Here is a 26,459-nt window from a genome sequence, read left to right as displayed (position 1 = left end):
TACTTACTTCGTGGCTCAGAACGCCTGTGCAAACCTTCCAGCAAAAAAGGATAAAGCTGTGTCGCCTCAGAAGTCATACAGGATCATTTCATACACTGCCACATTCTCTTGGTTATATGTGAATCACAGGACCACCCAGATTCAAGGGGAGGGGAATTAGATTCTACCTATTGATGGGCCAGTGGCAAAATTACGTTGCACAGCAGCATGTGGGATGGGGAATATTTTTGTGGCAAGCTTTGGAAAATACACTTTGCCACAGTGAGCTAAATGAAAGTAAATACTTGTCTGTTGAGAGAGAGGGAGAGAGAGAGACAAAGAGGTCCTCATGACTCAATAGATTAAAAAAATTTATGCAAACCGATCAGGGGAGACAAAACACCAGGAGTGCAGGTGTGTAGCTGTGAAGAACAATTCCAATTATTATCAGATTCTTGTATGAACAATCCCCGGCTGTATGGTGTTGGTGCATAGAGTTCATCTCAGCCAAAGGAAGAGGATGATGTCAACTTTTTTACCCCCTAGAAACGAAAGTAAAATCAAAGTTTCAAACCTGAATGCAATTTTCTCACTGCAAATAAGTGCATGTGCCACCTGGTGGCGAGACAGTCAAATTCGCATTCTATTCTGTTGGCTGTATTTATTGAGTTTCCATCAGAGTGTATATATAGTATTTATCGAAAGGCAACAAGTCTAACATCTGTAAGTGCATCTGTCCAAACAACCAAAACACAAACACAGAGAGGGAAAAGGACATAACAAAAAGGAAGGAATTGTAACCACAGAGCATCCACGTTGGAGTGTCCAGATGAGTCAAATCAGCCTCCTTTTCATTAAGCCTAAATCCCCTTAATCCTCTGTCCCATTGGCTTTATCATGACCTTCAAAACCAGTATGGAAGGTATGGGAGAGAATAAAGAAGAAAATATTTGCTACTACACTGTTGGGGGAGAGGGAGGTTGTTGGCCAAAAGATGAATGTGGTGATCAAGAACGTGGGCTCTTCCACGCATGTTGTCCACTGTGTCAGATCCTCCTGGAACCACTAGAAAATTTACTATAGCAAAACTACCGCAGCCCAGCCTCGGTCGGTCTCTTATAGTAAAAATTATTCGTTGTTTATGTGAAATTCAAATTTAACTGGGCATCCTGTGTTTTATCTGGCAACCTGGGAAGGATAATATGGATGAGGAAAGGGATCTGACCCTGGATGGGGCACTCCAGGAGGACGCTTCCGGGCCTTTCTGGCCCGGGAACGAAGCGCTGGGCGGGCGCAGGGCTTGCTGCCGGCCGCCCGGCCCCGATTGCCGGGTGAAGAAAGAGGGCAACGGGCCTCTGCCGGAACCCCGCCCAGGACCTGAGGGTCAGGAAACTTCGAAACGACCTGAGATGGCGGGCGCTTGGCTCCCAAACAGCCCCGAGTCCCACGGCACAGGCCAGAGACGAGAGGCGGCCGCCCGGCTTCAAGATGGCGCCCGCGGCACCTGCCAGCTGTCAAGATGGCGGCGCGGGGCCGCGCCCGCGCTCCCGAGTTCTCCTCCTCAAGCCTTCCTCCGGCAAGGAGCGCGACTCGAGTCGCTGTGCGCCGGTTGCCCTTCGGCCTGGGTGGTGCGGCTGCTGCCCGCCGCGCACCATGCGGCTCCTTGGCTGGTGGCAGGTACTGCTGTGGGTGCTGGGGCCTCCCGCCCGCGGCCAGGAGGGTGAGTGCGGGCTGGGCCGTGGGCGGCGGCGCGGGCGGCTGTGCGTGTAATGACCGGCGAGGTGGCTGTCTACCCGGGCGACGCTCTTTTACCTGCGCGAAGGCCCGCGCTGCGCGCCTCGCCTCTTCCTGGCGCTCCCTAAAGCGCGTCTCCCCGGGTTATCCCGACCTCCTTCCCCCGGTGGTTCCCGCTCGCGGTCCGGGGTAGGGGCCGGCGGGGCGGGATGCCCGGGCCATGTTCAGGCCCCTGAGCAGGTGACTCAGTTGGGAGGAACCGTGTATTAGCGCTTACTGAGGCGTACCCCCATGTGCTGAGCACTTCATTATTAATGATAATCATCATAACGAATAGCCGACCTCTATGGTGCCCTTATTAGGAGCCAGGAACTGTGCATAGTGCTATCATTATCTTATTTAGCCCTCCCACCGATCCTATGAGATAGATTCCGTGAGTATCCGTGTTTTACAGATGAAGATGCTGAGCTCAGAGAGGCTAAGTAATCTGCCTACGTTTGCGATTCTGGTAATTGGCAGAGCCTGTATCTCTGACTGCAAAGCCCACGCTTTACTTTGCACCGTGCTGGACCACTTTCGTAAGAAGGTAACTCTTGCTCAGGTGCCTGTGAAGGACAGATGAGAAAAACACAGCAGATCCCAGGGTAACTTGCTGCTTGCCAGAGCATGCTCTCAGGGTCCCTCCGTGGGGAAGGCAGCCACCTGGAGGCATGGCTGGGCCCAGGAGTGGAGGCCTTATTCCCATTGTTTCTTCGCCCTACTCCGCAGAGCCCTATTAAAGTCCAGACCCTTTGGCCTTTCTTGTCCTTCAAAACTTAACAGGAATACACAGATCTTTCCTTTCCCTGCCGTGTCCTGGAAAGAGGCAGGGCAGCCGGCTTGCTGAGTAATGAAAAGTAATGAAAACACTCATTATCTGCCAGGCAGTGTGCTTAGTGCTTTTTGAGCATCATCTTATTTAGTCTTTAAATGCTTATGAAATGTATGTTGTTATTGTCCCCATTTGATAGATGAGTAAACTGAGACTCAGCATCCCCTAAGTCTTTTACCAAGGTCCAACAGCAGAAGTTGAGACGCTACAATTCAAGCCTCTGTCTGCCTGACCTCACAGTCAAAGCTCTGTACCACACTTCTCTGTCGCTACACTTAACCACCAGCCTCAGAGAGGGGACAGCATGTGCTGGATATCTTCTGTTTGTCTCTCAGATCATTCTTCAGCCTTCTCCACCCTGCTCTGTGCCCTGAGTAGCTGTCCTGTGTGGAATAAACAACTGGCTCTTCTGTCTTCTGGCTTCTGTTGTGTTGGCATGAAGGGAGAGTGAGGTCAGGTTATTGATTCTCTCAGCTCCCTCCCTTGGGGATATCGCAGGTTGGCTGTGTCCCTCCACTGAAAGTTAGGGCTTCTAGAAGGTTGTACTCTCTGTTTCAAGGCTTCTGCCTCTGGACTCTTAAGGTCTATGAGTGGTAACTGGCTCCCCCTCTGCTGTTATTGACCCTGGGATTCCTTACCATTGCTTTTGGTTTCTCTACACCCAGCTCACATGTTGGAGGTACCTTTATTAAGTTCTCCTCCAATTGTCCAAGTTGCACGTGCTGTTTCCTGGCAGAACACTGGCTGATTCGGCAGTCAGTGTGAGCCTACCTGGCAGGGAGGGTCACGGCATACAGACCTGAGGGTAACACCAGCCATGGGGTGGGTCACTGGTCATCATGGCCAGGCCATGAATGGGATGAGGACGAGGAAGCTTCACCAGCTGGTTCCTTTTGGGGGTGGCTGAAAATCCAAGGCTTTTTTTCTGCAGAGGATACCACTGGCAAATTAGCAACTGGAGGTGGCAGTGCTGTCCAGGTGTCAAGGAACGGGTGCCAACCCTGGACTTCAACACCCCACACCTGTCTTCACTAGACAGTCAACTAGCAGATTCTGACTGAGCACCTGTCATATGCCATATGCTCTGTTAGGCACTCTGGGTGCAGTGGAGAGCAAGTAGAGAAATACGCCCACCCTCCTGTCTGATGGGGAAGGCAGGCATTAAATGACCACAAATAATTAAGTAAATTTTCCACAAGAGTGGAAAATGCTTCAAGGAGAGCCCCAGGGCATTATGGAATGCTGTAATGGGAGACCCTTCTGGTATGAGGGTCTAGGAGGGTGAAGTTCACCTTACAGAGGTGAAGTTTAGGGTGAGATCTGAAGGATGTGTCAGATTAGCCAGAAGAAGAGAGGGAGTGGAGGGAGGGCTCTTGGCAGAGAAACAACCCTCAGGACAGTTCTGAGGTAGGGGGAGGAGGGTGTGAGTGATCAGGGACCAGAAATGTCTAGTGGCACCTGTTGGGAGTATGGACAGAGGCCTTATCACCTGGGCCCTGGTAGTCATGCTACAGAGCATGGATTCATTCACAGCATAGGGGGAAGCCATTGAAAGGGTTTGAGCAGGGGAGTGACATGATCACGTTTGCCTTTGACTTTCAGTTTCACTTGGATGCTGTGAGGAGAAGGGTTTGGAGAGAGGGTAGAGGGCCAACCAGGAAGACCATTTTGGTGGTTGCAGCAGTTGTCCAAGTGAGAGATGACTGTGGCCTGGGCTGAGGGGTGTGAGTGCGTTGGGAGAAGTGGATGGATCCAGAGTGTATTTAGCAGAGGAATTAATAGGACCTAGTTGTGGTTCCCGTCCATCTCTTTGAATTGTAAGCATCAGTCATAACCATTATCATCATCATCATCATCACCATCACTGTAGCCATTTATGGAGTGCTTACCATGTGCCAGGGACCATATACGTCTTTTCTCATTTAATCTGCATGGTAGCCCTATGAATGTCTGCATTTCAGTGGTATTTTCTCCATTTGTTAGATGCACACACTGAAAATTTCCTATGGAAAGTACGGGTTGCTGCCCCTCTAACCCCCAGCTGTTTTTGGTCCTCCCCAGTTGGCTCCCCTGACACAGAAGCCATTATGAAAAAAAACCTGTGGCTGGTAGAGAGTCTTTTGAGAACAACTGGAAGGGTATGAAGGAGCTCACCCAGGCTAGGGCTCCTTGGCAGAGTTGGAGTGGTGCCCTCGCCCCTGTTCTCCAAACATATTCCTTGCTGCCAATAGTGCAGTCATTTCCACTTTATTCATGGCTCAAACTATAATCAGATTATTGACATTGAGAAGCAATCTTTTTTAAAAGGCGCATTACCATGGGAGGGTTCAATGGCTCTCACATGGTAGGTCATTCCTTGGAGTGGAATAATTCAATGTTTCCTTTCTTCCCAATGCTTAAATGAAAAAAATGGTACCTGAAGGTGTGAGAATTTTTGTTTTGTTCCTAACTTGTCCTCTCTACTTAAATATCTTCACAGGAGGGAAAAACAACACTCCTGACTCAAAATTCTAGCTCTCTGCATCACTCAGACTTCCTTTTGATTTTCTGTAAGGGACATCTATCCAGTTTTACATAAAGGTGATCAGAAGAACCAGATTCTATTTTGTGCCCTGATTTTTTTCTCTTGAGATATTGGCATTCTCCATTTACTTTAGAGGACCTAGAATGTTGATTAGGTTCAGAGAGAGAAGATCTCTGCAGAGCTGGTGCATTTGGGAGTATAGTTGGTTCCCAAATCTGGCACCCTTTGTTCTTCTCCAGACTTTTAGCCTCTTTGGCTTCATTTTCTGCTCTGTCTTGAGGACGATCTAGTAAATATGTTTGTTTGTTTTTACTTATGATTATACAAGTAGTACATGTTTATCAACCAAAGGCTACAGAAGGACTGCCATCCGCACCCCATTGACAGAGCTCCTTGCCCAGGCATCCAGCCCCTTTTCTAGGTCATAGGCAAAGAAGTGCTTGACCCTGTTCTGTCAAGGACCTATCTTGCTTCTCAAGCCCTGTACTCTGCCCTCTCTAACCTGTATTGTCACCTCTCCCTGCTTACTCACTTTCCCATGAGCTTTATATATCCTTAAATTTCTCCTGTGTCCTAAAAACCAAAACGAAAATTTCCCTTAGCCCCCTGCCTACCCATAACAACTACCGGGTCTTTCTTTTCCCCTTCAGAGCTAGACATTCAGAAAGAATTGTATATATTTATTTACGTAGTTACCATTTCTGGTGCTCTTCATTCTTTTGTGTGGATCCACATTTCCACCTGGTATCATTTTTCTATTGCCTGAAGAAGTTCATTTCAGATTCTTGTCATGTAGGTCTGCTGGTTATGAACTGTTTCAGCTTTTGTATGTCTGAAAACGTATTTATTTTGCCTTTGATTTTGAAAGATATTTTTGCTGGGTATAGAATTCTAGGTTTATAGTTTTTTTTCCTTTCAGTCCCTTAAAGATGCTGTTCTTCTTGCTTGCATTGTTTCCAATGAGAAATCTGCTGTCATCCTTATCTTTGTTCCTCTATACATAGCACATCTTTTTTCTCCTTCTGCTTTTAAGATTTTTTTCTTTGTCACTGGTTTTGATCAGTTTGATTATGATGTATCTTGGTGTAGTTTGTTGAGCTTCTTGGATCTATGGATTTATAGTTTTCATCAGGTTTGTAAAGTTTTCGGTGATTGTTTCTTCAATTACTTTTTGTGTTTTCCCCCATTTACTTCTCTCTTTTGGGTACTCCAATTATCTGTACATGAGACCACTTGAAATTGTCCCACAGCTCACTGTCACTCTTAATTTGGGGGGGGATTCGTTTTTTCATTGTGTGTTTCATTTTGTATGGGTTCTATTGCTATGCCTTAAGTTAACTACTCTTTTCTTCTGTGATGTCTAATCTACTATGAATCCCATCCAGTGCAGTTTTCATCTCTGACCTTGTAATTTTCATTGCTAGAAGTATAATTTGGGTCTTTTAAAAAATTATTATTGAGATATAATTGATATAACATTATAGTAGTTTCAGTTGTATAACATAATCATCTGATATATATATATATTGTAAAATGATCACCACAATAAGTCTGGTTAAAATCCATCATCACACACAGTTATAAAATTTTTTTCTTTGGATGAGACCTTTTAAGGTTTACTACCCTCTTAGCAACTTTCAGATATACAATACAGTATAATTAACTAGAGTTACCATGCTGTGCATTATATCCCCATGACTTACTTATTTTATAACTGGAAGTTTGTACTTTTTGACCATCTTCACCCATTTTGCCCACCCCCTACCCACCACCTCTGTCAACCACCAAACTGTTTTCTGTATGAGCTTGTGGAGTTTTTTGTTGTTGTTGTTGTTTTTTGCGGTACGCAGGCCTCTCACTGTTGTGGCCTCTCCCGTTGCGGAGCGCAGGCTCAGCGGCCATGGCTCACGGGCCTAGCTGCTCCGCGGCATGTGGGATGTTCCCAGACCGGGGCACGAACCCGTGTCCCCTGCATCGACAGGCGGACTCTCAACCACTGCGCCACCAGGGAAGCCCTGTTTGTTTGTTTTTAGATTCCACATTTAAGTGAGATATTACAGTATTTGTCTTTCTCTGATTTATTTCACTTAGCATAATGCCCTCAAGGTCTGTCCATGTTGTCGTAAATGGCAAGATTTCCTGTTTTTAAATGGCTGAATGATACTTTTTATATATATATACAAATATATACACATATACATATATATACATATATATATACACACGTATACATATACAAATATATGTATATATATCTCACATTTTCTTTATCTATGCATCCATCAATTGCTTCCATGTCTTGGCTTATGTAAATAATGCTGCAGTGAACATGGGGGTGCATGTACCTTTTCAAGTGAGTGTTTTCATTTTCTTTGGATAAATGCCCAGAAGTGGAATTGCTGGATCATATGGTAGTTCTATTTTTTATTCTTTGAGGAACTTCCGTACTGTTTTCCTTAGTGGCTGCACCAATTTACATTTTCACTGATAGTGCACAAGGGTTCCCCTTTGTCTGCATGCATACCAACATTTGTCATTTCTTGTCTTTTTGATAATAGCCATTCTAATATGTGTGAGGTGATATCTCATTGTGGTTTTGATTTGCATTTTGATTTGGGTCTTTTTTTATATCTTATGTTCTCTATATCTACTTAACTTTTTAAACATATGTGATGCAGTTATTGCTGTTTTGACAGCCTCATCTAATAATTCTGAAATCTGCAAGTTCTGGGTCAGGTTTGGTTGCTTATTCTCATTATGGATAATGAGGGGAATTTCCCTGCTTTTTTGCATGCCTGGTAATCTTCGACTGGATGCCAGAAGTAAATTTTACCTGGTCGAGTGCTAGATATTTTAGTATTCCCATAAATATTCTTGAGTTTTGTTCTGGGATACAGTTAAGTTACTTGAACACAGTGTGATTCTCACTTTTAAGGATTGCTAGATGGAAGCAGAGCTGTATTTACTTTAGGGTTAATTGGGCCCCACTGCTGAGGCAAGTCCCTTTCGCGTACTCTCCCCAGTACCCTGTGACTTAGGAGGTTTCCCAGGCTAGTGGGTGGGGACAGGTACTATTCCCAGCTTTCTGTGGCTGTTGGGTACTGTTACCTCTAATCCCTTTGAGTGGTTCTTTCCCTGGCTTGGGGTAGTTCACTTACAGGCATATGCTGACCAGTATACTCAAGGCGGGGCCCCCTCCACAGATCTCCAGAGTCCTCTTTCTGCAGCTCTCCCATCTCCAGTATTCTGTCCTGCAAACTCTAGCTTCTTGGTCTTTCTGGACCCTCAGTTCCATCTCGACTGGAGAAGTCAGCCGGGCCCTCCCTGAGACAGGGCAGGAACTCTCTCAGGCAGTAAGCTAGAGCGTTTGTAGGGCTCTTCTCATCTGCTTCCTGTCCACTGTCCTTCGTTGTCTCATTGCTAGTCTCCCGAAACTGTTGTTTCACATATTTGGCTGATTTTTGGGTTGTTTCAGGAGGGAGAATAAATCTGGTTCCTGTTATGCCACTTAGCCTGAAGCAAATTCCCAGAGAGTGTTTTTGAATTGCTGAATGAATCTGCAAACATCTGTGGAGATATTCTTTGAGACGTTATACAAACGTGCATACCTTAGGAAGTTCCCAGATCCCTCCCCGGCTTTGAAGCCAGTTGGTCATTCACACTCTGCTAGACACACTGTTTGCATGCAGAGCTCATTATACAGCTGGTGGCTCCCCAGCCATGTGGTGGGCTTGTCTGAGTGCAGCTGGGCCCATTCGTTTCCCCTGGTCAGTGCCTGGCCCGGAGTCTGGCGGCTGTCGTTGAGGTCATGAGAGGTGGAGGGCAGGAGTCATTGTACAGAGGTGAGTGGAGCTTGCTGGATGGATGTTTGAGACTGCCCAGGACTCTCCCCTTACCGGAACCTTTGGCCCAAGCCGCATCTAGTGGCTCCAAAGTGAGAGAAAAACCCTCCTCCTCTTCTCCCTGCTGCTGCCCCTGCTCTGCTTGGTGCACCTTTAGCACTGCTGAGGGCAGTAGCCCAAGGGCAGCAGGCAGGAGAGCAGAGGCCAGCTGTAGAGGCCACCCCGGGAAGGAGCTGGCTCTAGTAGCATTCTTCGGGCAGTGTTGCCCAGCAGCCCTCCGAGGTATCATGTGGGGAGGGTAAGGCCCGCTCTGGAGTAGCAGTCAGTAGACTTCGCTCTTAGACGTGGCTCTACTGCTTACTGGCTGTGTGCCATTGGGCATTACACTGAACCTCCCTGTACCTCATCTATTAAGTCGGGATGATAACCCTTGTGCTGCCCATCTCACAGAGCTGTTATAATGGGTGCAAAGATGCTTTGCCATGGTAGAATATTCCATAAAGCCATCATCATTTTCTTGGATAGTCTCATCAAAGAAACTAAATTGTTAAAGTGTTTGTATTATATTTTCCTAATTGGATGTCTGCAGTGGAATGTTTTTGCTTGTAATCCGCATGGCAAGCAGCAGGTTTTGCATGAGGCTATGTGTTTGTCCACTTCCTGGCATTCATTAATCTAGTATCTCCTTGTGATCTTCTTCATGACCTGGAGAATGATGGGTGGCTCTGTGATAGCTTAATGGGAAGGTAACTTTTTACCCTGGAGGGGAAAATTTCATATTTGAGAACTGTAATTCTTTGGGATTCATTTATTTTGAAGTTAGATGTGACTGTGAACATAGTGGCATGTTTTAGTTGCAGAGAAAAGAGGTCACTTATGGTCAGAGGAGCAGCCTGCTTACCCATTCCAGGTGGGGGCTGGGTACATGAGTGAGGAGGTGCCTTCCCGTGACCCAGTGGGCCAGGACCTGGCTGCTGAAGAGGCCGAGGCAGTGCTGGGGCTGGACGCTGATGGTGAACACATGGTAATGTTGTCTGTGATTCCTGGGGAAGCCGAGGACAAACTGAGCCCAGAGCCCAGCAGTGGCACCTGCAGGGCTGGAGGGGAGGAGGACTCGAGGTGCAACCCCCGGGAGAGCCTCTTCTCTCTGGACAGCGCTGGAGCCAGCTTCCCGGAGAGAGAAGAGGAGTACTACGCAGAGCCCGAAGTGGTGGAATCTGACCCCCCGCCGACAGAGGATGCCAACACCACCGAAAGTCTGAAATCCCCGAAGGTGAACTGCGAGGAGAGAAATGTGACGGGATTAGAAAATTTCACTCTGAAAATTTTAAATATGTCACAGGTAAGACAAAAGTATTTAGTGCTTTTCTCCTTTTCCGCACATTTCATTTTACGATTTAATACTCTATCAACTTTCAAATGAGGAGTCATAATCTTTATCATATTGTAAGTGGGATAGCATTTAATGGCTGCATCAGTGAAAATTCATCTGGCTTTCTGTGATGTTTGTAGGAAAAGGAGGAGATATAACTAGTGTCGAATATGCTTTTTAGGAGGCCTAAACCTAGTCAGCCTTGGGTTAATCTCACCACCAAGTCTCATGATAAAAATCCCAGTGGACAGATAGGTGCTTGGTATCAGAATCATAGCATTCTTCTTCTTCTAAATGAGATATTTGTTATGGAGGCATAAAAATAAAATATCTGAATTACTAAAATTGTAATTTAGCATTGTTTAGACTAGTCATGTCCCTGAGAAGTATGTTTTATACATATATATATATATATATTTTAACATCTTTACTGGAGTATAGTTGCTTTACAATGTTGTGTTAGTTTCTGCTGTATAACAAAGTGAATCAGCTATACATATATATATATCCTCATATCCCCTCCCTCTTGCGTATCCCTCCCACCCTCCCTATCCTACCCATCTAGGTGGTCACAAAGCACCGAGCTGATCTCCCTGTGCTATGCGGCTGCTTCCCACTAGCTATCTATTTTACATTTGGTAGTGTATATATGTCAGTGCTGTTCTCACTTCGTCCCAGCTTACCCTTCCCCCTCCCGTGTCCTCAAGTCCATTCTCTACGTCTGTGTCTTTATTCCTGTCCTGCCCCTAGGTTCTTCAGAACCATTTTTTTTTTAGATTCCATATATATGAGTTAGCATATGATATTTGTTTTTCCCTTTCTGACTTACTTCACTCTGTATGACAGATTCTAGGTCCATCCACCTCACTACAAATAACTCAATTTCGTTTCTTTTTATGGCTGAATAATATTGCATTGTATATATGTGCCACATCTTATTTATCCATTCATCTGTCGATGGACACTTAGGTTGCAAAGTATGTTTTTTGTTTGTTTGTTTATTTTATTCTAATTTTTTTATACAGCATCTTCTTATTAGTCATCAGTTTTATACACATCAGTGTATACATGTCAATCCCAATCCACATCTCAACAAATGACCCAATTTCATTCCTTTTCATGGCTGAGTAATATTCCATTGTATATATGTACCACATCTTCTTTATCCATTCGTCTGTCGATGGGCATTTAGGTTGCTTCCATGACCTGGCTGTTGTAAATAGTGCTGCAATGAACATTGGAGTGCATGTGTCTTTTTGAATTATGATTTTCTCTGGGTATATGCCCAGTAGTGGGATTGCTGGATCATATGGTAATTCTGTTTTTAGTTTTTTAAGGAACCTCCATACTGTTCTCCATAGTGGCTGTATCAATTTACATTCCCACCAACAGTGCAAGAAGGTTCCCCTTTCTCCACACCCTCTCCAGCATTTGTTGTTTGTAGATTTTCTGATGATGCCCATTCTAACTGGTGTGAGGTGATACCTCACTGTAGTTTTGATTTGCATTTTTCTAATAATTAGTGATGTTGAGCAGCTTTTCATGTGCTTCTTGGCCATCTGTATGTCTTCTTTGGAGAAATGTCTATTTAGGTCTTCTGCCCATTTTTGTTTGTTTGTTTGTTTGTTTGTTTTTGCAGTACGCGGGCCTCTCACTGCTGTGGCCTCTCCCGTCGCGGAGCACAGGCTCCGGACGCGCAGGCTCAGCGGCCATGGCTCACGGGCCCAGCCGCTTCGCGGCACGTGGGATCTTCCCAGACCGGGGCACGAACCTGTGTCCCCTGCATCGGCAGGCGGACTCTCAACCACTGTGCCACCAGGGAAGCCCCCTTCTGCCCATTTTTGGATTCGGTTGTTTGTTTTTTTAATATTGAGCTGCATGAGCTGTTTATATATTTTGGAGATTAATCCTGTGAACGTTGATTCATTTGCAAATATTTTCCCCCATTCTGAGGGTTGTCTTTTCATCTTGTTTATGGTTTCCTTTGCTGTGCAAAAGCTTTGAAGTTTCATTAGGTCCCATTTGTTTATTTTTGTTTTTATTTCCACTACTCTAGGAGGTGGATCAAAAAAGACCTTGCTGTGATTTATGTCAAAGAGTGTTCTTCCTATGTTTTCCTCTAAGAGTTTTGTAGTGTCCGGTCTTACATTTAGGTCTCTAATCCATTTTGAGTTTATTTTTGTGTATGGTGTTAGGGAGTGTTCTAATTTCATTCTTTTACATGTAACTGTCCAGTTTTCCCAGCACCACTTATTGAAGAGACCGTCTTTCTCCATTGTATATCCTTGCCTCCTTTGTCATAGATTAGTTGACCATAGGTGTATGGGTTTATCTCTGTGCTTTCTATCATATTCCATTGATCTTTGTTTCTCTTTTTGTGCCAGTACCATATTGTCTAGATTACTGTAGCTTTGTAGTATAGTCTGAAGTCAGAGAGTCTGATTCCTCCAGCTCGGTTTTTTCCCCTCAAGGCTGCTTTGGCTATTTGGGGTCTTTTGTGTCTCCATACAGATTTTAAGATTTTTTGTTCTAGTTCCATAAAAAATGCCATTGGTAATTTGATAGGGATTGCATTGAATCTGTAGATTGCTTTGGGTAGTATAGTCATTTTCACAATATTGATTCTTCCAATCCAAGAACATGGTATATCTCTCCATCTGTTGGTATCATTAATTTCTTTCATCAGTGTCTTACAGTTTTCTGCATACAGGTCTTTTGTCTCCTTAGGTAGGTTTATTCCTAGGTATTTTATTCTTTTTGTTGCAGTGGTAAATGGGAGTGTTTCCTTAATTTCTCCTTAAGATTTTTCATCATTAGTGTATAGGAATGCAAGAGACTTCTGTGCATTAATTTTGTATCCTGCAACTTTACCAAATTCACTGATTAGCCCTAGTAGTTTTCTGGTGGCATCTTTAGGATTTTCTATGTATAGTATCATGTCATCTGCAAACAGTGACAGTTTTACTTCTTCTTTTCCAATTTGTATTCCTTTTACTTCTTTTTCTTCTCTGATTGCCGTGGCTAGGACTTCCAAAACTATGTTGAATAATAGTGGTGAGATAGGACATCCTTCTCTTTTCCTAATCTTAGAGGAAATGCTTTCAGTTTTTCACCACTGAGAATGATGTTTGCTGTGGGTTTGTCATATATGGCCTTTATGATGTTGAGGTAGGTTCCCTCTATACTCATTTTCTGGAGAGTTTTTATCATAAATGGGTGTTGAATTTTATTGAAAGCTTCTTCTGCATCTATTGAGATGATCATATGGTTTTTCTCCTTCAGTTTGTTAATATGGTGTATCACATTGATTGATTTGTGTATCTTGAAGAATCCTTGCATCCCTGGGATAAATCCCACTTGATCATGCTGTATGATCCTTTTAATGTGTTGTTGGATTCTGTTTGCTAGTATTTTGTTGAGGATTTTTGCATCTATGTTCATCAGTGATATTGGTCTGTAATTTTCTTTTTTTGTATATCTTTGTCTGGTTTTGGTGTCAGGGTGATTGTGGCCTCATAGAATGAGTTTGGGAGTGTTCCTTCCTCTGCAGTTTTTTGGAAGAGTTTGAGAAGGATGGGTGTTAGCTGTTCTCTAAATGTTTGATAAAATTCACCTGTGAAGTCCTGGACTTTTGTTTGTTGGAAGATTTTTAATCAGTTTCAATTTCATTACTTGTGATTGGTCTGTTCATATTTTCTATTTCTTCCTGGTTCAGTCTTGGAGGGTTATACCTTTCTAAGAATTTGTCCATTTCTTCCAAGTTGTCCATTTTATTGGCATAGAGTTGCTTGTAGTAGTCTCTTAGGATGCTTTGTATTTCTGTGGTGTCTGTTGTAACTTCTCCCTTTTCATTTCTAACTTTATTGATTTGAGTCCTCTCCCTCTTTTTCTTGATGAGTCTGGCTAATGGTTTATCAATTTTGTTTATCTTCTCAAAGAACCAGCTTTTAGTTTTATTGATTTTGCTATTGTTTTGTTTGTTTCTATTTCATTTATTTTTGCTCTGATCTTTATGATTTCTTTCCTTTTGCTAACTTTGGGTTTTGTTTGTTCTTCTTTCTCTAGTTCCTTTTTTTTTTTTCTGTACGCGGTCCTCTCACTGTTGTGGCCTCTCCCGCTGCGGAGCACAGGCTCCGGACACGCAGGCTCAGCGGCCATGGCTCACGGGCCCAGCTGCTCCGCGGCACGTGGGATCTTCCCGGACCGGGGCACGAACCCGTGTCCCCTGCATCGGCAGGCGGACTCTCAACCACTGCGCCACCAGGGAAGCCCTTGGGTTTGTTTTTGTAGGTCCTTTTCTTCTCTTGTGTTTCCCACTTAGAGAAGTTCCTTTAGCATTTGCTGTAGTGCTGGTTTGGTAGTGCTGAATTCTCTTAGCTTTTGCTTGTCTGTAAAGCTTTTGATTTCTCCATCAGTCTGAATGAGATCCTTGCTGGGTAGAGTAATCTTGGCTGTAGGTTCTTCCCTTTCATCACTTTAAGTATATCATGCCACTCCCTTCTGGCTTGTAGAGTTTCTGCTGAGAAATCAGCTGTTAACCTTATGGGAGTTCCTTTGTATGTTATTTGTCGTTTTTCCCTTGCTGCTTTCAATAATTTTTCTTTGTCTTTAATTTTTGCCAATTTGATTACTATGTGTCTCGGCATGTTTCTTCTTGGGTTTATCCTGTGTGGGACTCTCTGCGCTTCCTGGACTTGGGTGGCTATTTCCTTTCCCATGTTAGGGAAGTTTTTGACTATAATCTCTTCAAATATTTTCTTGGGTCCTTTCTCTCTCTCTTCTCCTTCTGGGACCCCTATAATGCGAATGTTGTTGCATTTAATGTTGTCCCAGAGGTCTGTTAGGCTGTCTTCATTTCTTTTCATTCTTTTTTCTTTATTCTTTTCCACAGCAGTGAATTCCACCATTCTGTCTTCCAGGTCACTTATCCGTTCTTCTGTCTCAGTTATTCTGCTATTGATTCCTTCTAGTGTAGTTTTCATTTCAGTTATTGTATTGTTTATCTCTGTTTGTTCTTTAATTCTTCTAGGTCTTTGTTAAACATTTCTTGCATCTTCTCGATCTTTGCTTCCATTCTTTTTTCAAGGTCCTGGATCTCCTTCACTATCATTATTCTGAATTCTTTTTCTGGAAGGTTGCCTATCTCCACTTCACTTAGTTGTTTTTCTGGGGTTTTATCTTGTTCCTTCATCTGGTACATATCCCTCTGCCTTTTCATATTGTCTATCTTTCTGTGAATGTGGTTTTTGTTCCACAGACTGCAGGATTGCAGTTCCTCTTGCTTTTGCCATCTGCCCTCCGGTGGATGAGGCTATCTAAGAGGCTTGAGCAACTTTCCTGATGGGAGGGCCTGGTGGTGGGTAGAGCTGGGTGTTGCTCTGGTGGGCAGAGCTCAGTAACACTTTAATCCGCTTGTCTGCTGATGGGTGGGGCTGGGTTCCCGCCCTGTTGGTTGTTTGGTCTGAGGTGACCCAACACTGGAGCCTACCCTGCTCTTTGGTGGGGCTAATGGCGGATTCTGGGAAGGCTCATGCCAAGGAGTACTTTCCAGAACTTCTGTTGCCAGTGTCCTTGTCCCCATGGTGAGCCACAGCCACCCCCCGCCTCTGCCCAAGACCCTCCAGCACTAGCAGGTAGGTCTGGTTCAGTCTCCCCTGGGGTCACTGCTCCTTCCCCTGGGTCCTGATGCGCACACTACTTTGTGTGTGCCCTCCAAGAGTGGAGTCTCTGTTTCCCCCAGTCCTGTCAAAGTCCTGCAATCAAATCCCACTAGCCATCAAAGCCTGATTCTCTAGGAATTCCTCCTCCCACTGCTGGACCCCTAGGTTGGGAAGCCTGACGTGGGGCTCAGAACCTTCACTCCAGTGGGTGGACTTCTGTGGTATAAGTGTTCTGCAGTTTGTGCGTCACCCACCCAGCAGTTATGGGATTTGATTTTACTGTGGTTGGTGCCCCTCCTACCGTCTCATTGTGGCTTCTCCTTTGTCTTTGGATGTGGGGTATCTTTTTTGGTGAGTTCCAATGTCTTCCTGTCGATGATTGTTCAGCAGTTAGTTGTGATTCTGGTGTTCTCACAAGAGGGAGTGAGATCACATCCTTGTACTCCACCATCTTGGTTCTATACCTCCGTCAAGTATGTTACATTGATGAAAAGTTTTTTTCCTTCAAAGAGTGTGAATCTAGTGTTTACTCTGGACTGAGAGCTGACCAATTTGTCCAGCCCAGCCATGCTTTTCCAGCTAGTTGGCTAAATGGTGATTCTAAAGAGAATACTGGGATACTGACTGACATTTTCTGTAAGATTGTTAAAGCCAGAGAGCAGAATGAATTCAGGCTGCTTATGTAAGAGAGGAATCCTAGCTCTGAGAGGTGTGATTGCTTATTTCAAATGAGGGTACATATGGTATGTTGAGCTCCCCTCCGAGGCAGTTGTCAGCACTGGCCTTGCACCCTCCCCTCAGTGCCTGGTGAATGCTGTGCCTCAGCTCTGTGGCCTTTTGATGGGTGTCACACACATGACCAGGAGCAAGCAGTTTGAGCAGTCTGAGTTTTGGTGGTGGCAGGGATGGTGCACCCTCAAACTGAACTAACCTTTGGTCAAACACATGGATCTGACTGCTTAGTACAGACTTGGAGCTGCTGAGATGATAGTTTGGGCCTGAGACCACAGTGCTTTAATAATGTTGTTAGATTGTATGAGATGCAGAATTCCAAAGTTGGGACCGTGGCCTGTACCCTGTGAGTACTTAGTATATGAATTGATGAATTATGAAAAATATTAAAATTGCTCTATAGTAATATTAAGAAAGCTTAGAGGAGGACCCCTCCTACACTCTTGGTGGGAATGTAAATTGGTGCAGCCACTATGGAGACAGTATGGACGTTCCTCAAAAACCTAAAAATAGAACTACCATATGACCCAGCAATCCCACTACTGGGCATATACCCTGAGAAAACCATAACTCAAAAAGAGTCATGTACCAAAGTGTTCATTGCAGCTCTATTTACAATAGCCCGGAGATGGAAACAACCTAAGTGTCCATCATCGGATGAATGGATAAAGAAGATGTGGCACATATATACAAGGGAATATTACTCAGCGATTAAAAGAAACGAAATTGAGCTATTTGTAATGAGGTGGATGGACCTAGAGTCTGTCATACAGAGTGAAGTAAGTCAGAAAGAGAGAGACAAATACCGTATGCTAACACATATATATGGAATTTAAGAAAAAAAAATGTCATGAAGAACCTAGGGGTAAGACAGGAATAAAGACACAGACCTACTAGAGAATGGACTTGAGGATATGGGGAGGGGGAAGGGTAAGCTGTGACAAAGCGAGAGAGAGGCATGAACATATATACACTACCAAACATAAGGTAGATAGCTAGTGGGAAGCAGGGAGATCAGCTTGGTGCTCTGTGACCGCCTGGAGGGGTGGGATAGGGAGGGTGGGAGGGAGGGAGACGCAAGAGGGAAGCGATATGGGAACATATGTGTATGTATAACTGATTCACTTTGTTATAAAGCAGAAACTAACTCACCATATGTAAAAAACAAACAAAAAAAAAACATGCTGGGACTTCCCTGGAAGTCCAGTGGTTAAGACTCCGCGCCTCCACTGCAGGGGGCACAGGTTCAATTCATGGTCAGGGAACTAAGATCCTGCATGCCGCACAGTGCAGCCAAAAAAAAAAAGAACATACATGCACCCCTATGTTCATAGCACCACTATTTACAATAGCCAAGACATGGAAACAGCCTAAATGTCCACTGACAGAGGAATGGATAAAGAAGATGTGGTACACATATACAATGGAATATTACTCAGCCATAAAAAATAATGAAATAATGCCATTTGCAGCAATATAGATGGACCTAGAGATGATTATACTAAGTGAAGTAAGTCAGAAAGAGAAAGACAAATAGCATATGATATCACTTATGTGTTGAATCTCAAATACGACACAAATGAACCTATCCAGGAAACAGAAACAGACTCACAGACATAGAGGACAGACTTGTGGTTGCCAAGGAAGAAGGGGGTGGGGAAGGGATAGACTGGGAGTTTGTGATTAGCAGACACAAACTATCACATAGAGAGTGGATAAACAACAATGTCCTGCTGTATAGCACAGGAAACTGTATTTAATATCCTCTGATAAACCATAATGGAAAAGAAATTAACACAACATTGTAAGTCAACTATATACTTCAATTAAAAGAAAAAAAGAAACCTTGGAGGAAAGTTTATAACATGTCATTTGATAGTACTTTTCTGCTGACCCATGGATCCCTATGGTTCCAATCCAGATGGTTCTTCGGGAGCTGCACTACTGTCTCCCTCCCGTCCCTGCCCCTACCTCCTCTCCCTTGACGGCAGCAGTGGTTCCTGTTTTTTGTGTATCCTTCCAGAAAAAGTGTACATCCTGTACTGCTGACTTTAACACTTTGTTTCTTTTGCCACAGGACCTTATGGATTTTCTCAACCCAAACGGTAGTGACTGCACTCTAGTCCTGTTTTACACCCCTTGGTGCCGGTTTTCTGCCAGTTTGGCCCCTCATTTTAACTCTCTGCCCCGGGCGTTTCCAGCTCTTCACTTTTTGGCACTGGATGCATCTCAGCACAGCAGGTATCTTCCCTTAGTATCTTCCCTTGGTGGCGTTTCTGCCTCATCTTGTTGGGTGATGGTTGCAGTTACTTGGAGGTCGTAATCAGTTAAGTTAGGAGCAGAGGAGGTAGGTTTGAGCTTGAGCTTTGAAATGGAACTGAGGGAGGGAGAAACAAGTGTGACTAGTGAGGACTGTCACATTCCTGAGGGAGACTTTCTGGAGGCCCCTTGAGAAAGAAAGACTGTTCTCTGCGTGGTGGAATTCAGTGATGGCTCTGCCTGATGGCAGGGGTGGGGGCAGAGGACGTTTTAGGGTCCGGGCCAGACTGAATTAGCAAAATTAGCATCCTAAGTAGGGTGTTCCTTTGTGACTTTCATCTGCAGCTTAGGTTCCCACCCTGGCAGCCTAACTCTGGGCACCCGTTTTATGTCTACTAAGGATTTCTTTCTTTCCTTTTTAGTTTTTTCTTTCCTTCTTTCCCTCCTTCCTTTTCTTTCTTCATGCTCACATGTATTCTTGCATGCGTGTTCTTAGGAGACATTCAATAAATTTGACGAATTATTTTAGGCCTTTGAAATACATTTACCCTTGCTAAATTTATGTTCTTTCATATTGTTCAGTGGGGTTTTGTCTTTTCTGAATGTTCAGTAAGGTAAATTACAAAGAACTTTGTGCAGATGTTGTATATTTCCCCTGTGACTGTGCCTGGGGTTATAAACTGTGTACTCCCCTCCTCCTCTAAGTCAGATGCTGCTTATTAGCAGGTCACAAGGAGGTTGTGTGTGAATAAATTTGGAAAGTCTGGAAGATAGTCAAGTTGGTGGTGAAAATGAGGCACTGATTGTCAGGGTGGGTAATGGAACTGCCAGTGTTTACCTGAAATTGTTCATGAATAAAGAAATTGCCCAACAAATTCCCACAAAGCCTTCAGGGAGAGATCTCAGTGGCCAGGCTCAAGGTTACAGACTGATTGGAAGGACATTCAAGGTCATTGTCCAGCTTTGACTGGGCTCTCCACTGCCCCCAATCCAGCAGGGCTGGCTCCAAGCACCTGCTTAGTGCTGTTTGGTTATGGGTCTGATACTAACCCCCATGCTGCCCCCCAATCCCTGCAGGCTTTTATCATCTCCTCTGTTCCTTCTTCATCACCATGCATCCTTCTCAGTGCCTGGTATGGTGCCTCAATTACGGAGAATAGAGGATACTCGCTCTTACTGTATGGCGTGGGACATGTGTTTGCCTCATATGTTAATATTTATGTTACAGCATGTTTACAGAAGAAAAATCCTGATCATACAATATTACCATTTTACTTCTGGGGGTAACTGAGGCTTAAAAAGGTTAAATAATCTGCCCAAAGGTCACACAGCTGGTTCAGTGGCAGAACTGAGGCTTGAACCCTGAGCATTTTGACTCTGGAGCTTATACCACTACTCTGTATTCTGTAAAAGTGAAACAGTACTGCTCAGGTCCTATTACTTCTGAATTGTCCTGCCTTAATTGTGAACTTCCTGGTGTGTTTGTTAGGTTGTAGATTCCTTTGCACCGACTCACTAACCTAAATGCTTAAGTTGAATCTTTTATGAGGGTTGGAGATGGGCATTCTGCAGAGTCGGAAATTTCTTCTGTTAGGTAAATTGACATAGTGTGCTTCGTTCATAAATTAGAATTTTCTGGTCTGATCTGTTTTGGCTGTTAAAAACAGAACTAGTGGAATAATTGTGTCATGGGCAGCTCCATGTTGTAACAGAAAGCAACTCAGAGAACAGAACACGAATGCCCCCAACCATGACCCACGAGGAAAGCTGTCAGGAGCAACTACAAGCCTGTTGTTTCAGTATCAGGAGCCTCCATAGGTCACAGGAAACTGAGCCTTCCTCATTTATTTCCATCCATTCTGATATGGTAATTGTGTGAGGAAGCCCACTGTTAATTCGGGTTTTCTGACTGACTTCTCTCTCTTGTAGCCTTTCTACGAGGTTTGGCACTGTAGCTGTTCCTAACATCTTGTTATTTCAAGGGGCTAAACCAATGGCTAGATTTAATCATACAGACCGAACATTGGAAACGCTGAAAATCTTCATTTTTAATCAGACAGGTATGTAGAACACTGTAGAAGAAGACATTTTATTGCTGGAGGAATGTGCCTTCTGTGGGTTCGGATCTGCTACAGTATTATCCTTAAGTGAAGGATTCAAGATTGGCTTTAGGATATAAAACTTCTTTTCTAATGAAATGTTAAGATCCTGTTAAATGTCTCCTGGTCAGTGGCAAGCTTAACATGAATAGGTAATACTAATATGATTATAGATACCTTTAAAAATGTAACAGCTTTATTGAGATAAAATTTACATACTATATACCTCTAGATACTGTTTTACATACATTATTCATTTAAGTATAATATTTACACAAAAATATGCATCAATCACCAGTGTACGTGGCACCGAATTTTCACAGAGTGAACACCCTGAGTAACCAGTACGCAGAAAGAGAACATCACCAGTCCCCTTTTAGCACTCTCACTCCTGTCCTCCCCAAGGATAACCACCATCTTCACTCGTAACACCATAGTGTACTGTTCCTTGTTTTTTTGTTTGTTTTTGTTTTATTTTGCGATACACGGGCCTCTCACTGTTGTGGCCTCTCCCGTTGCGGAGCACAGGCTCCGGACGCGCAGGCTCAGTGGCCATGGCTCACGGGCCCAGCCGCTCCGCGGCATGTGGGATCCTCCCGGACCGGGGCACGAACCTGTGTCCCCTGCATTGGCAGGCGGACTCTCAACCACTGCGCCACCAGGCAAGCCCCAGTGTTCCTTGTTTTTGACTTTTATATTAATGGAGATGTACAGTGTGGATCCTTCCACGCCTGGCTGATTTCACTGACCATTATGTTTATGGGATTCATCTGCATTGTTGTGTATGGTTGTGTTTTATTCATGTTTGTTGCTGTATAGAGTTCTATTTATTAATTCATTTGTAGATGCTATTTTAATTCCTTAATATTTGCCAAAACATAGGGCCTTATTTTTATCCTGTAAAAATTTGAGCACTGTACATCGATGAAATTTCCTTTGTTGGAAAATTCATTCCTCAAAAGCTTTAATGCCTCAGTTATGAGCACCCCTCTTCTTCCTGAAATATATTCACTGGAAGTAAATAAAAATTATAACATACCTTCCATATACTCTTAGCTGCATGTAATGACTTATATCTAACACAGAAGAACAAAGAACTGAGTTACCTCATAGGAGTAAAAGGCTTCTTACCAGGTAGTTAGTTATTCCAAGTCTTGTCCTGGTCCCCTGGTTGTCATTTAGATTGATATGGACAGGGGGAGCCATTTTGCTCAGTGCTCCCCGAAAACTTAGAACCAAATGAAATCTAGGAATCACAGCATCTTTGGTAATCACTGATCCCAGTGGTGGTGAGTTGTTCTAAAAATTCTTCTTTTTTTTTTTTTTTTTTAAATGAGCTCAGCTTGACTCTTTTTTTTTTTTTTTTGGCCGTGCCACATGGCATGCAGGATCTTAGTTCCCTGACCAGGGAATGAACCCACACCCTGCAGTGGAAGTGTGGAGTCTTAATCACTGGCCTGCCAGGGAAGTCCCCTAACAATTCTTTCAGTAAATTATTTAAAAACATTTTGAATTTAGCATTACTTACCCTGTGAAAACATTCTGTAGAGTCCTGAGAATAGCTTTACTAGTTGTTGAACATTGGTCTTGAAAGAGAACAAAAGACAACTCACACAGTGCACTGACTAAGACCTTTCTGGTGAGTTCATTGAAATTCTGGTGTTTTAGCTTTGAACAGCTGAATGAATTCCTGCTCCTTTGATGTGGTGGGGAGAAGGGCAAGTTACAGAATACACTGACAGGCAAGTGAAACCCATCCCAGATATACTAGCTGTCGTGTTTATTTTAAGACTGCATATCATTTTGCATACCATGCAGAATACTTAAGAAAATTTTGTAGCGGGTATGTTTTCTGTCTCATTTGAAACAACTGCTTTCTCTTTCAGGTATAGAAGCCAAGAAAAACGTGGTGGTAACTCAAGCTGACCAAATAGGTCCTCTTCCCAGCACTTTGATAAAAAATGTAGACTGGTTGCTTGTATTTTCCTTATTCTTTTTAATTAGTTTTATTATGTATGCTACCGTTCGAACTGAGAGTATTCGATGGCTAATTCCAGGACAAGAGCAGGAACATGCGGAGTAGTGATAGACTCAAAGGAGAGTTGGAAAGAAGAATTTCAATCCTTCATTTCAGAAATTAACGCTGCAATTTCATACATTTTCTCCAGCGAAGCGCTGACTTACAACTTCAGTCAGATTGAAAGAATCATGTGTTTGTTGAACTGTTGAATGTGTAAAAAATTATAAACTGGTGTTTCTAACTAGTATTGTAATAAGCAAATGCAAAAATAGTCCATAACATTCAGTAAAAATTCTTGTTTTTACTACTTGAACATTACCCAGTACTTAAGGGAGTAATCCAGTTTGACATGTGAAGATGTATTTTGGTGGAATAGTGAGTAGAATGACAGTATGCTTACTATATAGAGGCAGAAATAGGACTTTCAGGTTATAGTTTTAGAAAACTCTTGATTTCTTGTATATGTCTGAGAAAGTTGGTTTTCTGTTCATTTGCCATTTCTCTCCCACAGTAAGCAGGAAAGTGTTCTTTTATGGGAAGAATAATTAGGATCGATAAGTGTGCCCTTTCAAGTAGCAACCAATGGGAAAATAAAGTCAAATACCTTGGTGTTCATGATCTCTGATTTCACTGAAAGCATCTGAAGGGGTTTAAGAAGTTGTTTCTGGGTAAGGCAGATATTAATCAGCATGTACTAATTAAACCTTAAAATGTTCTTGGAATTGTGCTAGGTTTAATGAGAGTCAAAAGAAATATAAAGTACTGTTGTTGCCCACAAGTTGATTCTAGTCTAGCTTAGGATACGTGTAGAGATAACATGTAATTTACATAAACTTTTTGAAAAGCTGTTTCTAAAAGATCCCTTACATTCAGATATGACAGCTGACTGCATAATGATAAACTACTTTTATACTGATCATTTCCAGAGCTTTAGATAGAATAGTTCATAAGGCGTCCTAAATTCTATGAAAATAGAACCTTGGATGAGTCTCCTTCTGAGTGTAACACTGGTTGAGAGTTTACAATGTTATGTGTCAATGTTATGTGTCATGCTGTGGACAGCTCTGGCTGGGGTAGTCACTGGCAGGAGGGGACCATAGCTCAGAACAGTACCATTATTACTTCCATTTTACAAATGAGCAAACGGGCATATTGAGGTTAAATAAGTTACCTAGGTTACATACACAGTACATTGATGAAGCTGGGATTTGAACCTTCACGTGTATGTTTATCTGTACGTATAAGAAAAGAAACCTCTAGTTATTCCATCTCTTATAATAATAACCAACATTTGAATATTACTGCGTGTGCCAGCTACTGTTTGAGGTGCTTGACATACACCCTTTCATTTATCTGTACAATAGCCCTCTGAGATTGACACCACTCTAAAATGAGTAAATGAGGCCCTAAATAACTTGCTCTTGGTTATACAGCTTCCAGTGGTGGAACCCAGCTTCAAACCTAGGCATTCTGACTCCAGAGCCTGCCTCTCTGCCATGGCTCAGGCAACCATCGTATGCCTATCACTCCGGTCTTTCTCTTATGTGTGTTTCCCATACTTGTAGTCATGATATAGCGTTTTTCTTCTTTTGCTTAACAAATATTTCTCTGTTGGTAATAGTTTTCCTAACCGTGGCTACATAATAGGCCTTTGAATAGATTCAGCATTACTTATCTAACCTGTGCTCTTTTGCTGGATTTATGGTTGTGTATATAGTCTTACTTCCTTGGGGGCAGATTCCAAGAGTGGGCGTTATCCTATCAAGGATACAGGAATTTTCATATTGTTTGATATGTAACGGGGTCCTATTCTAGTCTGGAGGGTGAGGAAAGGCTCCCAGGATGACCAACAGATCCATGGCTTTGCTTCTGACACTTAGCTCAAATAAGCTACAGAGCTTCCCCTGGAGGGAAATGTGGAGCAGGGCTGCTCCCTGGAGGGGAGGTGCAAGTGTGGAGGGTCAGCTGGAAGCACTGGTGTTGAGGGACAGGGAAGCAGATGGGGGGAAGGAAGTGGTCCAAGACCAGCTAAACCACCCCAAGCCAAACATGTCTGTCGAGAACACCATGTACCAGGAACCAATGCCAGAAGGGGACTGCAACTACATGGAGGATAGCAAGGATCATCACAATGCCAGCCACCAGGGATATAAGTCCAAACACCTGTCCATGACTTCTTGGTATCAGAGTTGCCAATGAAAACAACATGGTCAAGCACTGGATGGAAGTGTTTTTATTCACTTAGAGACAGCAAGATCAGTCACAGTAGTGTGCAGAGTGGCTCATGGGTGTCCCTCACCCCCAGCCTATGGCTAAAGAGCACCCCTCTAGTGCCATAGCATTGTGTGCCCCAAGGTCATTGACATCCATGCTTAAGCAGAACAAAGGAGCACACATTCAGTCTGAAACAGGGAAGGATACCTTCACAGGCTGATAAGCCTGGCACAGTGTGTGTGGGCTCTTTTTTGGTAAGGAAGTGTCCCAGGTCCAAGGCCTATTCTTATGTGAAAGATTGTGAGCAGGAGACTGCTTTTCTCAACAGTGTTCATTACAGACGATGTGCCCAGTAAATCTTTGCTGAGGGACTTAAATCCTGCTAAGAGACCTACATGTGAGGGCCGGGCATTCACAGCCCCTACTGGTGGACATCACTTCCCCTGGGCCCTAACTAGCACTAGCATTCTGCTGCTGCTTTCATGACTAGAGCTGACATGCCACAGTCTCCTACAGTGGTGTTAGGGAAGGAAAATGATGAAAGCAAACTACTGAAAATGATAGGGGTCTCCAACTTGTTACCTCACAACTACCAGTTCATTTCTCAGTTCTCACTTTAATGAGCAAGTTTCTATAGCATTTTTCATGATCCTAAAAACCCAAAGTAAATATTGGAAATACAATTTTTAATTCCAACCCCTGCCTCTGTCCACCTAAGGCATCAGGCAAAGGAAACTAGAATGTCTTAGATAGATGCCTTGAGATCACTGACATCTGATGAAGGTCTACAGCAAGATTGCTCTGCTGAGTTTTCATCAAGTGGGCAAAAGGGAAGAAGATGGGCTGGGCCATGAGTCTGAATTTTAGACTATTTTGGGTAAAAAGGCTTTATATTTTCCAAGTCCACATGAGAAATAAAGCCAAATGCTAGCAACTGCTAAGTTGAACTTAAAATTGACTCGTTTTAAAAAAATATTCGAGTGTATTGCTATGTCCTCTGCAAAACTGCTTATATTATTAATTTGCTTAAACTATTTAGTAAAAAAAGATACAAGTGCATATACTAAAAACCACTGAATTGTACACTTTAAAGGGTGAATTTTATGGTATGTGAATTACACCTCAAAAAGAAAAAAAGGCAAAAAAAGGAGGA

General features: G+C 43.4%; 1 protein-coding gene across 3 annotated transcripts; it reads left to right on the top strand.

Moving 5' to 3' along the window:
- Nucleotides 1-1,284: 1,284 nt before the first annotated feature.
- TXNDC15 (thioredoxin domain containing 15) lies at nucleotides 1,285-23,702 on the top strand. Of its 3 annotated transcripts, XM_060008814.1 has the most exons (6): nucleotides 1,564-1,699; nucleotides 2,168-2,299; nucleotides 9,805-10,292; nucleotides 18,792-18,955; nucleotides 20,903-21,033; nucleotides 22,959-23,702. In XM_060008814.1, the coding sequence occupies exons 3-6, from the start codon at nucleotides 9,876-9,878 to the stop codon at nucleotides 23,153-23,155; spliced, it is 909 nt and encodes a 302-aa protein (XP_059864797.1). In that variant the 5' UTR covers nucleotides 1,564-1,699; nucleotides 2,168-2,299; nucleotides 9,805-9,875; the 3' UTR covers nucleotides 23,156-23,702. The 3 variants fall into 3 exon arrangements, with proteins under 3 accessions (XP_059864795.1, XP_059864796.1, XP_059864797.1); XM_060008812.1 differs by lacking the exon at nucleotides 2,168-2,299 and having other exon boundaries at nucleotides 1,285-1,656; XM_060008813.1 differs by lacking the exon at nucleotides 2,168-2,299 and having other exon boundaries at nucleotides 1,434-1,699.
- The last annotated feature ends 2,757 nt before the right edge of the window (nucleotides 23,703-26,459 follow it).

The sequence above is a fragment of the Delphinus delphis genome, chromosome 3 (assembly GCF_949987515.2).
Source record: "Delphinus delphis chromosome 3, mDelDel1.2, whole genome shotgun sequence".
NCBI lineage: Eukaryota > Metazoa > Chordata > Mammalia > Artiodactyla > Delphinidae > Delphinus > Delphinus delphis.
The sequence above is the reverse complement of the archived record's forward strand: the minus strand, read 5'-3'. Positions and strand labels throughout refer to the sequence as shown.